A 12,744-nucleotide genomic window follows, 5' to 3' on the forward strand; every position below is an offset into this window, starting at 1 on the left:
TGATGATGGCAAAATCCTGGCATGGCTGAGAACTGCACAGACAGGAAGAATGAGGCCTGCCATCGCCCGAGGTGCTTGGAGTAGATGCACCCAGTAGATTGCATAGGAACAGTGTGACGATGGTGGCCCAGTACCACCGGGGATCTGGGTATGGTGTGGTGGGTGTCATTCTATGGCGTCGTCTCCTCCAGTACAGATAATGCTCCAAGAGGCTGGACAAAGCCCTTGAACTGTGTTGGGAATGGCTCATTGCTGTTTTTCCTCATGGAATGACAGCAGTGAAGTCCCTGGAGACCGACAGTGCCCATGGTGCTCTGCGGTTATGTCCTGTGGCATCCGACCATGACCACTGGTGCCTACAGTGGTGACAGCACCCCTAGTGCTTTTGCGCTCACCAATGATGGATCACATCAAGGGCACCAAATGACACTGCACCCAGGGCTTCAACGGCACTTGACCAAATCTTGATCAGTTCGATGGTATATAGCACCATCTCTGGCACCACAGGGGCGCCTGCAGGCAGACGCTCTGCAGCCCTGACACACCCCATAGGTGACCAGAGGAACCGATGACTGCCAGCGCCATTGACTGTTCCTCTCGGCTCACCTATCCATCTGAGGACGTCAATGCTGCAAGCTCGATGGCGTCCCTCACCAGTGGGTATGGTTGATGATAGCGACTCTAGCGCTTATTAACACTAATGATGTATGAAACCAGGTGGGGTCTCCGATGCCCCCCGATCCCAGTGGCTCAGGGCCCTCAAAATCATTGGCATCCATAGTGCCTGATAGCTGTAGGTCAGTGATGGAACAGCACAATGCCCCTCAGTGCCCCATCGGGACACCGCCAAGGAGCCTTGGCACCAGACCAGGATGCCTTGAGTAAATGGTGACCCTGGCACTCGATTTGTTCAAGGCCAAAATCCCTGTCACTTGAGGGCTTCAGTGTCACTCGAAGGCTCCCAAGGGCCTTGGGGACAACCAGGGCACTGCATGGTGATCCCGGTGCCTTGTTGGTAGTGCTCAACATTGTTGAGAGCAGCAACGAAAGGCATCGGTGGCTACAACTCCCGATGGCTTCCATGGAAGCCCTGCACCTCAATGGCTTCGAGGGTGCTGATGGTATCGGGGCAGCTTTGCACTGCGATGGCATCGAGGCCCTGCACCTCAATGGTATTGTGGGTAGCCACTCATGCACCTCGATGGGATCAAGGGCATCGATGGGAACCGAGGTATCCATGGTATTAATGTACTGGAGATTGTTACTGCTACTCCACCACTTAAGGGGTCCTCAGATGCCTACAGCACAGAAGGTCCTTATGGCATCGAGGGCGGTCATGCACCCCGATGGCATTGAGGGTGCACAGTGATAGTCCTGGTCTCTGACATGGTCCTGACATTGATGAGTCACATCAATGGTGCGCTGGTCACATATGTGCATGGGCAACTGTTACTGGGCATGGCACCGAAGGTGCGGCAGCAAGCTACTTGCCCAGGCTCCTGCTCACCCTCTCTCACAAGGAGACTGCATTGCCATCACATACAAGCAGGAAGGGAGGCTACATTGTTCAGGGCTCCTGCCAATGGAGACTAGTTCCTTTGAATGTGGGGAGGATGAGCTCTTCCCCCCACAGGAACAGTGTGGCCCTCGATTTCTGCACTGTCTGAACCTCCATCAATGCTGATCGTTCGGTGAAATGACATGGAACTCCTGCCCTGGTAGAACTCAGGCGAGTCCCTAGGCTCAGCGGCCTACACAAATCACCCACAGACTGTATTCAGTCAGTCCTGCTGGCACCTGACAAAGGTACAAAAACAAACAGAGCAAGGAGAGGACACAGATACCAAACTGCCAGTGCAGTATTTATTTTTCTTCTTTTTAAGGAATAGAAATAGACTTTGCCAGACTGCACAGCGATTAAGGCCCACCATGAGGCTGGCAGACAGAGGAAAGAAGAAGAAAAAGGAAAAGAAAGAAAAGTACTATAAGGTAAAAGAAAGAAAACAGCTACAGCTCTAGAAAAAAATCGCTTACCATAACTGCGAGGAGAGAGCAAACCTGAATACCATGACATGCACGGCTCCCGCAACTACATGACTCCATGGGAAAAAAAGAGACTGAGAGACTCTGCCTAGGGGGCAGATCTGATGACTACAGCTGCACATGCTCAATAAGGCATGTTGAAAGTTCTAGATTCTTTGAGATCAAAGTTCCATGCCAGGCTTCATCCGATGATGTCACCCATGTGTGAGGACAAACATCCTGCTTGTCCTCAGAGAATTGGATTAATCTTTGAGTGGAATTGTTATCCTTGGAGAAAAGATTATGAAGGGAGATTCAACTGTACATATATAACAAAAGGTCTTTTCTGTGTACACACAAAAATATTGATAAGGCCAGGGTCACCTAGTCACTGAAGAAAAGATGTTTATCCTGAAATACAGAAAATGGTAATGAAACAGGATATCTGACAGAATAATGCTGCCAGCTGTGGGCTTGTCAGCTGGCTTCAGATTTTCAAGACAGGTTAATCCAGTCCTGGTTTTACCCCACTGCTTGTATTGGCTTGTAGTTCTAATATCCCTATTTATTTTCCTAGGAAAACAAGACTGCAGGTTAATGCAGGCAGTGGGGTAAAACCAGGACTGGATCAACCTGTTCTGAATATCTGGAGTCAGTTGACAATCTGAGACAGCTATGCTTGTGAACATTTTAAAAATTAAGTTGAATCCGTTCTCAGACATTTAGACATTATGGGTTAGTAATTCAGCAGCTATCTGGCTAAGCTGTTTGCCACTGAATATACCCAGCTAACTAACAGTTAGCCAGATAAGTTTATTCAGCTAATTTTAGACCTGCTCAATGGCAGGTCCAATTTATCCTGCTAATTTAGCCGGATAAGTCTGATTATTTCCCCTTATCCGGCTAAATAAACCAGATAAATAGTTCCTCCCCAGAACATCCCTGTTCCACCCACCAATTAGTCAGTTAACTATTTGGTCAGATGAATAGATATCTGGCTAAGCAGTGGCCACTGGATGCATTCGAATTTTGAAATGTATCTGGCTAGGTAGTGCTGAATATCAGCCTCTGAGAGACTAATAAGTGGTAATCCAGGGTTTGGCTCTAGAGATAGAGGACATTTGAACTGGTGGAGGAAAATTAGCTAAAACTTTTAAAATCTGTCCTGCGAATCACCTGATACAAGCAGTTACCAAAGCCGAGGTTGCTTGAACTTCATGGGCTACTCATTGGAAGCAAAAATAAGATTTTATCGCTAGCAGGTACCCTGCTTTACATACTAATGAGTCTGTAGAAAGCCTAAGGGTTCAACTCAACCAAAATCTCACAATGGCACCCCACATTTTGAAAGTAGTAAGGTCCATCTTCATGTATCTGTGTCAGAGCATCCAACTATGTAATTTCCTTGATAAATGCAATCTTGCTTCTGTAATCCATGTGTTAAATCACCAGCCCAACTGATTACTGCAGTTCATTATATAATGGCATCTCACAATACAGTTTGAAGTTCCTACAAAGTACTATCATAGGAATTCTGGTAAGCACAAAAGCAACTGATCTCATATCAAGCCTATTTGATATCAGCTTCACTGGCTCCCAGTAGAAGGCAGGATAAAATGAAAAAACTGTGCTGTCTTCAAATGCTTAAATAAACAGGCCCCTGAATACCTCTCAAATTCTGTCCCCTTACATGCCCTCAAGGGAACTCTTGTTGCGCCGGGAGGTGGACTCTTGGCCTAGTGCAGGATTGGTAGGCTCCCTGGTCGGTCCCAGAGAGCGCCTGCCACCAGGAGGCGGAGCACAGGAGGAGACAGAGGCTAGCTGGAGCTTCGCCACTAGCAACCCGGGGTTCCCTCGGGTTGAGCCCTTGGTTACCCGGGCCACTTGGTCTTAGGTGGGCCTCGCAGGGTCTCCTTGAGAGAAAGTTCAGAGGTGTGCCCACCAGTATCAAGGGTGCGTGGTCGATGTTTCAGACTAGAAGTCCGGGGTGCAGAGAAGGCCGGAAGAGAAGTCTCTGTGTATGGCAAGGCCAGAGTCAAGGTACCGTGAACAGCCAAAGCAGGGGTCAAATACCAGTAGTCAGTCCATGGATGGTCAGCCAAAGCAGGGTTCAATACCAGTGGTCAGTCCGAGAGTAGACAGCCAAAGCAGGGGTCAGGTTCCAGGCGGCAGTCAGACGTGGTCAGTAAACCAGGCAGAGGTCAAATCCAGGTGACGATCAACATAGTCAGGAACAGGCAGAGGTCAGTACCAAGAAGACAGTCCGAAAGGTACTACATGGAGAGATGAAGGAACGGGAGGACGCTGGAACAGAAGGACGCTGGAACAGGACTGGAACAAGGCTGGAACAAAGACTGGAAATGCAGAGGCAAACTAGAAATCACAGCGTGATCGACCCGAACGAGGTGCCAGCCGGACCTGGATCCCAGCCATCATGGAACCGGACGCCGGACAGAACAGATGTCCCAGGGAACGGTCGACTGAGGAAGGTGTTCAGGTGTTCGTTGGGACACATGGCACCAGGTAAAGACCCGAATGCCAAGGCAAGGAAGTGATGGCAGGGACTTCCTTATATACTGCGTTCAATCAGGGTGCGCCACGGAGCTGGGACCTGCCCCTGGCCCTTTAAGGGACCGGGCGGTCCATGCGTGCCTAGGGGCGGGGCCGATGCCATGGAGGACGCCGAGCCCCACCTTGAGGCCTGGCTGGAGGTGGAAGGCCCGGTGACCGCCGCTGCAGGACATCGAGGCCTGGCTGCACTACTTGCTGCTGCTGGGGAGGATGACCCGGGACCCGTGGAGGAGTTAGTGAGGTGAGCAGGCCCGGGCGCGGGCCGAGCGCGGATGGGACGCCCAACAATGCTGGCCCACCAAAATGGCTCTTCTTCTTTCCTCTTCATCCGTAGATTGTCCTGCATGAGAATCTGTGCTTTCAGCTGTTATGCACCAAATATTTGGAGCAAAATACCACTAACTCTGCACCTGGAGCCATTCTACCTTTTCAGAAAAAAAGCTAAGGCATGGCTTTTCAGCCAGGTCTTCCCCTAAGACCTACATTTTCGACCCAACTTCCTGAACCCTCAATGAAGGACTGTGTTATACACAACAGGGAAACAACTGGGTCTTGAAACTATTCACAAATGGGATTTCCTATGCTTGATCCCAATGCTAAATTAATTGCAAAATCTGATTTGACTGGAAGCTGTTCTAATGCCCCTTTCATTTAAATTTATTGTAATCTATCAGCATGTTTGGTGGGTCGCGGCATGGCCCTGTAGGCTGCCGCACTCACCTCCAATGCCGACAAACTTTGCAGCAGAATGCCACTGAGCCACACAGTAGGACGCTGCCATCACCTGCCATGCTTGCCGGTTCCCTGGGCGCGCGCGCACCCGATGTCAGTCAACTTAAAGGACCCATGGCGGGAAAGGGCTACGGCGCCTGCTGATGACATCACCAACTTGGCCTATTTAAGGCCCCTTCAGACTGCTCTCCGTGCCTCAGCAACAGGTCCCTGGTGTGCCTTGTGTCCCAGTGCATGTTGCTAGTTGTGATGTGCCTTGCCTTGCTTTGCCTGTCTCTGAACCTGTCTGTCTTGCCTTGCCTGTCTTTGCATTGTTCCCTTGCCTTATCTGTGCCTTATCCTTGTCTGGGTTGTGCCTCTGTCTCGTTTTGTCTGTCTTGCTCCTTGTTCCAAGTCCCCTCGGCTTGAATTCTTGGATTCTGACCCTGGCCTGGACCCAGACTCTCCTTGACAGCTGCTTGGACTTGATCTCTTACTTTGAACTTGACCTTGCTCTTTCTGCTGCCTGCCCTGACCTCTGGCCTGATCTCCATTTCCACTCTCTGCTGCCTGCCCTGTCTCCTGGCCTGTCACCTATCTTCAATGTCTGCCTCGACCTATGCTTCGCCTTGTACTCTCCCCTTTGGACTGCCCCAGGGACCCATCTAAGACCTGCTGGCCACCAGAACCCAAGGGCTCAACCCGTGGGGGAGGCTGCTGGTACAGGCAGAGATCCAGCTCATCCACCGTAGGGTATTTCCACCAGCTGTCAGTGTGGGATTAGTGGGCTTGCTCACTAGGCATCGCCAACCTCACCACAGCACTAAGGGTTCACTCTTCTGACGAGCGTAACATCCATCTTGAGACCAAGACGGCAAAATTTCAAATGTTCATATATAAATGTCATTGGCACATTTGAAGGTTCTTTTTGTATAAGTGACTAGAAATTTGGTGGGGGAAAGGATGGGAATTTCTTCAGAAGTTACATACATCTAGGTTAATTTTAAAAGCCCAGTGTGCGCCAAAATCGGGAGAATGGTGCGCAAGTCGGGCTCACGTGCGCTGAGCAGATTTTAAAAGCTGCTCGGCTGCGCGCATACTTAACCGTTGTGTGCATAAATGAAAAGTTCCAAAAAAGGGGTGGGGCATGGGCATTCCTGGATACAAACTTAAAATTTGTGTGCAAATACTTAAGCGCACTGGTGTGCGCTGGAGTCCCTTGCTGTGTAACTTTATTTTTGCTATTGATGACGTGCAAGTTATAAAACAAAATAATCTAGGCAGATCAGTGAGGTTTGAAAGTTGAGGCCTAACAGGGGTGAAGGGAAGCTATTAAAATGGGGGGGGGGTTGGAAGTCCTATCCCTTACCTGGGCGAACTGGGAACAAACTGGGAAAACTGGTATTGTTGTCGGCATGCCTGTCTTTTAAAATGACCCCACTTATGCGGTAGAAGCGGCCTTTGTGTGCACAGGTGCACGCCCACTTAAAATTGCATGCACAGATGCAGGCTGTTTTATAATGTGTGCAAAAAAAATGATTGTTATAAAGTGACCATGTCCCTGGGCGCGGGCCAATGAACGATTTAAAAGTTACCGTCATACCTCATGAGTAAAGTCATGAGATGCAGTTAAGTACTGAAGGCCGCTGATGTATGCCTCATCTAACTTGTGACACCTCCAGCAAGTATCTGATTGCTGTTATAAAAAATATTTTTTCTCTTTTGTTAATTTGGAATACTTAGGGAGCAAGTGGGTGAAAGATCATACATTCCTTTGTGACCCAGAAGAGACTATTTACATGGTTCTCGTTCACCAAGTCATATTTTTCTAATGGATAAATGCGAAAGTAAGATCAATATTATTGTCCCTGAATGCACAGGAAAATTAGTATAAAACATTAATCCTTCCAGAAATCGAGCTACATTCATATATATTTTTCATTAGATTCAATTAATTTTACATTAATTTACTTTGTATAATATATAAGAACATAAGAAATGCCATACTGGGTCAGACCAAGGGTCCATCAAGCTCAGTATCCTGTTTCCAACAGTGGCCAATCCAAGTTACAAGTACCCAAACATTACATAGATCACAAGCTACTATTGCTTATTAATTACCATAATAGCAGTTTATGGATTTACCCTCTAGGAACTTATGCATCTATTCTTTACTGAAGTCCTAAATTATAAATCAGTATGGAACATATTTGTATGATAAGTGCCCCGTGTTCTGATGTTGCATCAGAAATGTGAATTAATTAAATTGAAAGAAAAGATTGAACACTGTTCTAAAACATCTAACATACATTTCTATTATGGGTCTTTGGGAAAAATTCTTAGCACACATGACCCTGTATCTCCAAAGTACACTCTATCAGTAAATAATGCCATCATTTGATTTGTAAATGTTCTCTCTTACAGGTCAATGCCGTGCAACCAAAACCATCAGAACATACTATATACTTGCTGTGGTTTCACATCTGTAAGTTTTTTGCTTTATATATACTTCTTGCAAAGAGATGTATTTTTGGTAAATTTTATAGTGATCATACTTTTAAACACATACAAAACCAATTTTCCAAATACAAGACAACTGAATTGTATTTTATGAATTACTTTTTAATCTTATTGTAAGCTGCTTTGGGCAGTGCTTCAGATTTGATAAGGTAAAATATAGATATAAGAGAACATAATGAAATCCATATTCAGTGCAGTATTCCAGTTAACTATGACACTTAATCGGACAAACATCCAGATTTAAAAATTCTGCTACGGATTTAGCTAGCTATTTTTTTTATCCAGCTAAAAGTTAGCCGGATAACTCCAGGTGGAATGGGGCCTACTGGGGCATGGATAGTTGCCTGACGAAGGGGGTTATTTACTAAAGCTTTATCGCATGCGATATAATGCAAATAAGGGGGAGGAGAGGAGTCAGGGCTGGGAGGGGGAGGAGTCAGCTGCGGCACCGCTGCTGGCGATAATGTGAGGAACATTATCGCTGGCAGTAGTGCGGCGAATAGCACCACCTTTCACGGTGGCGCTATTCGCACAAAAGGCTGCAGCCGGCCGCCCCGCACCGCAGTGGTGCGAACTGCTGCGGCCTTTCGCAGGCCCGCCTCCCTTTGACCCCGCCCCCTTTTTCGCTGGATTCATCATTCTGCGAAGAATGATGAATTCAGCCCTAAGTTAGCTGGATAAACGCTGATTTTCAATGTTATTTTGGCTCACACTGAGGTACATTTTTTAAAGAATTGCATGCGTAAAATTAGTATATGTGCGCATAAGTACCATCTGCTCACATATAGGCTATTCTATAAACATAAAACATACATGCATCTTTTTGTGCAAGTGTGCATACATAAAAAGGTGAGATTTAGGGGCGTTCCAGGGTGAGGCCAACATTTACACTTGTAAGTTGCTATTTTAAAAGACATGCTTAGATTTGCCAACTTACTCGCATAATTTTACATCTGATAATTATCTTGCATAAGTGATATTAAACGTGTTTATTGTGTACTATGAACAGGTGGTAGGTCTAGGAAATTGTGGGGAGTTCAGGCTGAAGAACGATAAGAGTCTTAACTTGGATAATGGTTGGGCGAACCGGTGAAATAATTGTTAAAACTGGTACTTTCAATTTACACGCATAAATCCTACTTTATTTTTACATGTAAAATATATGCGTATATATTTTTAAAAACATAGGAAAAGTACACACATACCATGCATTGAAATACTTGCTTTCAGTGCATTGAATGTATTCGTGTGTATGTTATGGAGTAAAGTTATGCATATTTTATAATACGCACGGTTAATAAAATACTGTTGTAAATGTGCACATGGCCATATATGCGTGCATATGCCTCCATGCGCAGTTGTTTGAAAGTTATTGTCATAGCCAGATGATTTAAAGGCAGCAGAAGTGCAGTCCTAAAATTAACTGGATAAACTAATCTGGTAAACTTTAATGTAGCTGGGTATATTCAGCAGTGCACACATGCTGCTAAATATTCCTGCTAACAGGCCGATGCAATATCATGTTCTGAGCCTAGCTCTCAAGTTAATGAACGCTTGGACGCATGTTTTGGTCGTGCATCCGTAACCCAATAAGAGGATCAGCATGTTCAAAACACGCGTCCAATCTCACGCGTAGCTAATAGTGCTCATCACTTGTAAATTTCATGTAGATGAGGTGATTAGCTATTACCCCGCAATACAAAAACTCCCTGTGCACCTAAGGCAGGCTTTTTAACCTATCAAATTTTATGCCTGCATGGAGCAGGCGTGCACATGTTATAAAATCGGCAGTCGGCGCTCGCAAGGGGTGCCCAATTGAGCACCTTGTGTGTGCCGAGCTGCGCTGCCTCTCCCTGTTCCCTTCCCCCTAGCCTGACCTTCCCACACCTTCCCCTAACTTCCCCCCCCCTAGCCCTACTCTAAACCCCCTGACCTTTGTCTTGCCTTTTGCGCCTACTTCCGTACTGGCGCAAGTTGCGCGCGCCGGCAGCCTGTCGGCACGCGATCCTCCGACACAGCAGCAATGGCTGCTGTGTTGGAGGCCTCTGGCCCCTCCCCCTCCCCTCCCCACCCCTGGACCGCCCCTTTAGTAAAGCCCCGGGATTTACACGCATCCCGGGGCTTTATGCGCGTCGCCGGGCCTTTTTTAGGCTCGCATGACACCCCAGCGCCACAGGCGATTTCTGAGGATCTGGCAGCCGTACCTGCAGTCATTGACCCCCCGTGCTCACAGTCTTGTTGTCAATGATTAATTTTCATTTCTCTTTCTATTTCTGTAAGGGATGGCCTTGCCTAGGGAGAGGGGGACTATTTCGTAGTACCTACAGTTTTACTCACTTCTATAACGAAAAAAGGGGGGGGGTTGGTTTGGGTGGGGGGGATGTTGTAGAGGTTTTTTTTATTGGTGATACTGTTCTGGGGTGAGATCAGAGTTCCTCTCACTTCCAGGTGTTGTGATCTGTACTGTTATTGTATAACCCAATAAAAATTGTTTAAACAAAAAAAAAATAGGCCCAGCGCGCGTAAATCCTCTGGTTGGTAAACTGTCTCCATATTCCTCAGAAGGCAATCAGCCACCACTATTCTTTGTTTCCTAGGCATAGTGTTTGTTGATCCTGCAGCTTTAGGGTTTACAGGTTCTAGTTCCTCCTCTTGTCTTCCACATCCAGGGCACATACCGGTTCTTGAGTCTAGTGGTTGAGGTAATGTGGGTTCAGCTGTCATCTTGTGGTTCAAGTTTCATCTTCTCTTCTGCTAACAGTTTTCATCTTTGATACCTCAGTAAGCATTTGATCGAGGTAGTCCTCATTGTCCCTAATGCTTCTCAGCCTTTCTCAGGTCTGTCACCTGTTTTCTGAGGGAGTTGAACGAAGGCATCTTTCACATTGAACTTGTTCCTCACTGTGATCATTGAATTGGTTCCTCACTGTGATCAGAATATCTGTTTGGATAGAGGCAGAAGTAGTAAAAGTGGTGATAGCTTTGGTGACATGGTACTGTCTGCCCATCTATCTTCAGATAGGAGCTTTGGTACGGTTGAAAGAATTAAGAAAGATCTACTAAAACTCTACTATTCCCTAAGCTGTCCTGCAAGTAAAATCAGCTAACTTCCTTTCTGTGAAATATATCTTCAGCTTCCTCAGACTCTCTCTTTGTAGCCCTTTTTGCTTGTCCACTTGTTTCTTTATAGTATGAAGTGGTTTATCTTATTCTTCCAGGCTACAATATATATTTACATATTTATGAAGTGTGCTGTTTTGTGTGCCACCCTTTGTAGATTTTTTTTCTTAGGGAATAGCCCAGACTGACAAGAAATAATCAAGATGTAATAAAATATTACTGATCAAGCTCCCCTTCAAATTAATTATTGTTCTAGTTTCATTTTGCAAGTGGCCTAAAAATTGATCTAAGGAAGTGTAGGTATCGAGTATGTTTTCAGATGAGATTGACACAAAAGTGAAGCATCAATAAAGCAAAATCTGAAAATATGAAGCAAATGACAGCAAACAAGCTTTCCCCTAGAGCCAAGAACACGAAGAAAAGTATTTTCAAGCCCACAACGTTTTATTCAGATCTATTATTTTATTCAATCAGAAATTTACACATGCTGAATTCATACATACTACATACATATACTCATATTGACTTCATATTTTTCCATGTTATTCATTGATTTATTAACTGCTTGTTTATTAACGGTTAAATATCATACACTATTTGCTTCAATTAATTTATTCAATGTAAAAACTTTACTTACTTAGATTTGTTCAATGTAAAAACTTCTTTTATTATGTTCTATGTTCTATGTAAACCGCTATATTTTTTAGCGATAGTTACTGTTCTTTGTAAACCGGGGTGATATGTATACTATACAGGAACCTCCGGTATATAAATCATTTAAATAAATAAATAAATAAATAAATAAATAAATTCTGTACCTGCTGTAAATAATAAAGCTCAGACATAGGGTGACAAAGGAGGGGTCAGTTACTGTGATCAAATCTAAAAGAATATGAAAGAATTGATATAGCATTCAACAGAAGAGCAGTCATGACTGTCATACAGGCAGAATTGTTGTGGTAGTGATAGGCAGACTTGGACATAGAAGATGAGGAGAATGGAGTTTTTATAAACTGTAATAGTTCTTAATAGTACATACAAGAATAAAGGGCAAAACAACCACACTATGGAGGTGATTTTCAAAAGGATTTACACATGTAAAAGGAAAAGCCCATTTACATGCGTAAAACCTTTGAAAATTACTTCCATGGCTTGCAAGGCAAAGTAAAATTATAAATAGAGTGGAAAACATATAGGTGAGCACAATTCTAAAGAGATATTAAAACTTTATTTTATGAGGAATAGAAACGTGATGGCAGGAAAAGACCATAAGGCCCAACTAGTCTGCCCATCCAGACCAACTAAATCAGCTTTACGATCCCTACTATTTCCTCAGAGATCCCCTGTGTTTATCCCATGCTTTCTTGAATTCAGATACTGTTCTAGTCTTCTTCAGCTCCTCCATGGGGAGACTACTCCATGCATTACTTACCCTCTCTGTAAAGAAATATTTTCTTAGCTTACTCCTGAGTCTACCCCTTTCACTGTCATCCCATGACCCCTCTTTGGGAGCAGAATAAGATAGAAGTACTAGAAAATGTTATATGTTGTACGAACCTCAGGCTTAAATTTCCGAAACTGAAGTTGATTTTCCCAGTGGAAATGTTTAAAAAGTACTTAATTGAAGTTCTTAAAGTCCCAGAGAAATTATTGCCTCATATTTATTTATTTATTTTTAATTTTTATACACCGATGTTCCTGTATAGCATACATATCGCACCGGTTTACAAGGAACTAAACAGTCGCCTCAGGGACGGGATACAGTAAACAGTTGCCTCAGGGGCGGAATACATTAAAACA

The 12,744-nt window shown here is 44.9% G+C and overlaps 1 protein-coding gene across 2 annotated transcripts in view; it reads left to right on the plus strand.

The window, feature by feature from the left end:
- Positions 1–12,744, plus strand: part of PDE8B (phosphodiesterase 8B) — a 382,442-nt gene that overhangs the window by 169,168 nt on the left and 200,530 nt on the right. For both annotated transcript variants that reach the window (XM_029575379.1, XM_029575388.1), the window contains exon 5: positions 7,757–7,789. In XM_029575379.1, the coding sequence (XP_029431239.1) occupies positions 7,757–7,789 (33 nt within the window). The remainder of the gene's footprint in view (positions 1–7,756; positions 7,790–12,744) is intronic.

The sequence above is a fragment of the Rhinatrema bivittatum genome, chromosome 1, assembly GCF_901001135.1.
Source record: "Rhinatrema bivittatum chromosome 1, aRhiBiv1.1, whole genome shotgun sequence".
In the NCBI taxonomy this organism is placed as follows: Eukaryota; Metazoa; Chordata; class Amphibia; order Gymnophiona; family Rhinatrematidae; genus Rhinatrema; species Rhinatrema bivittatum.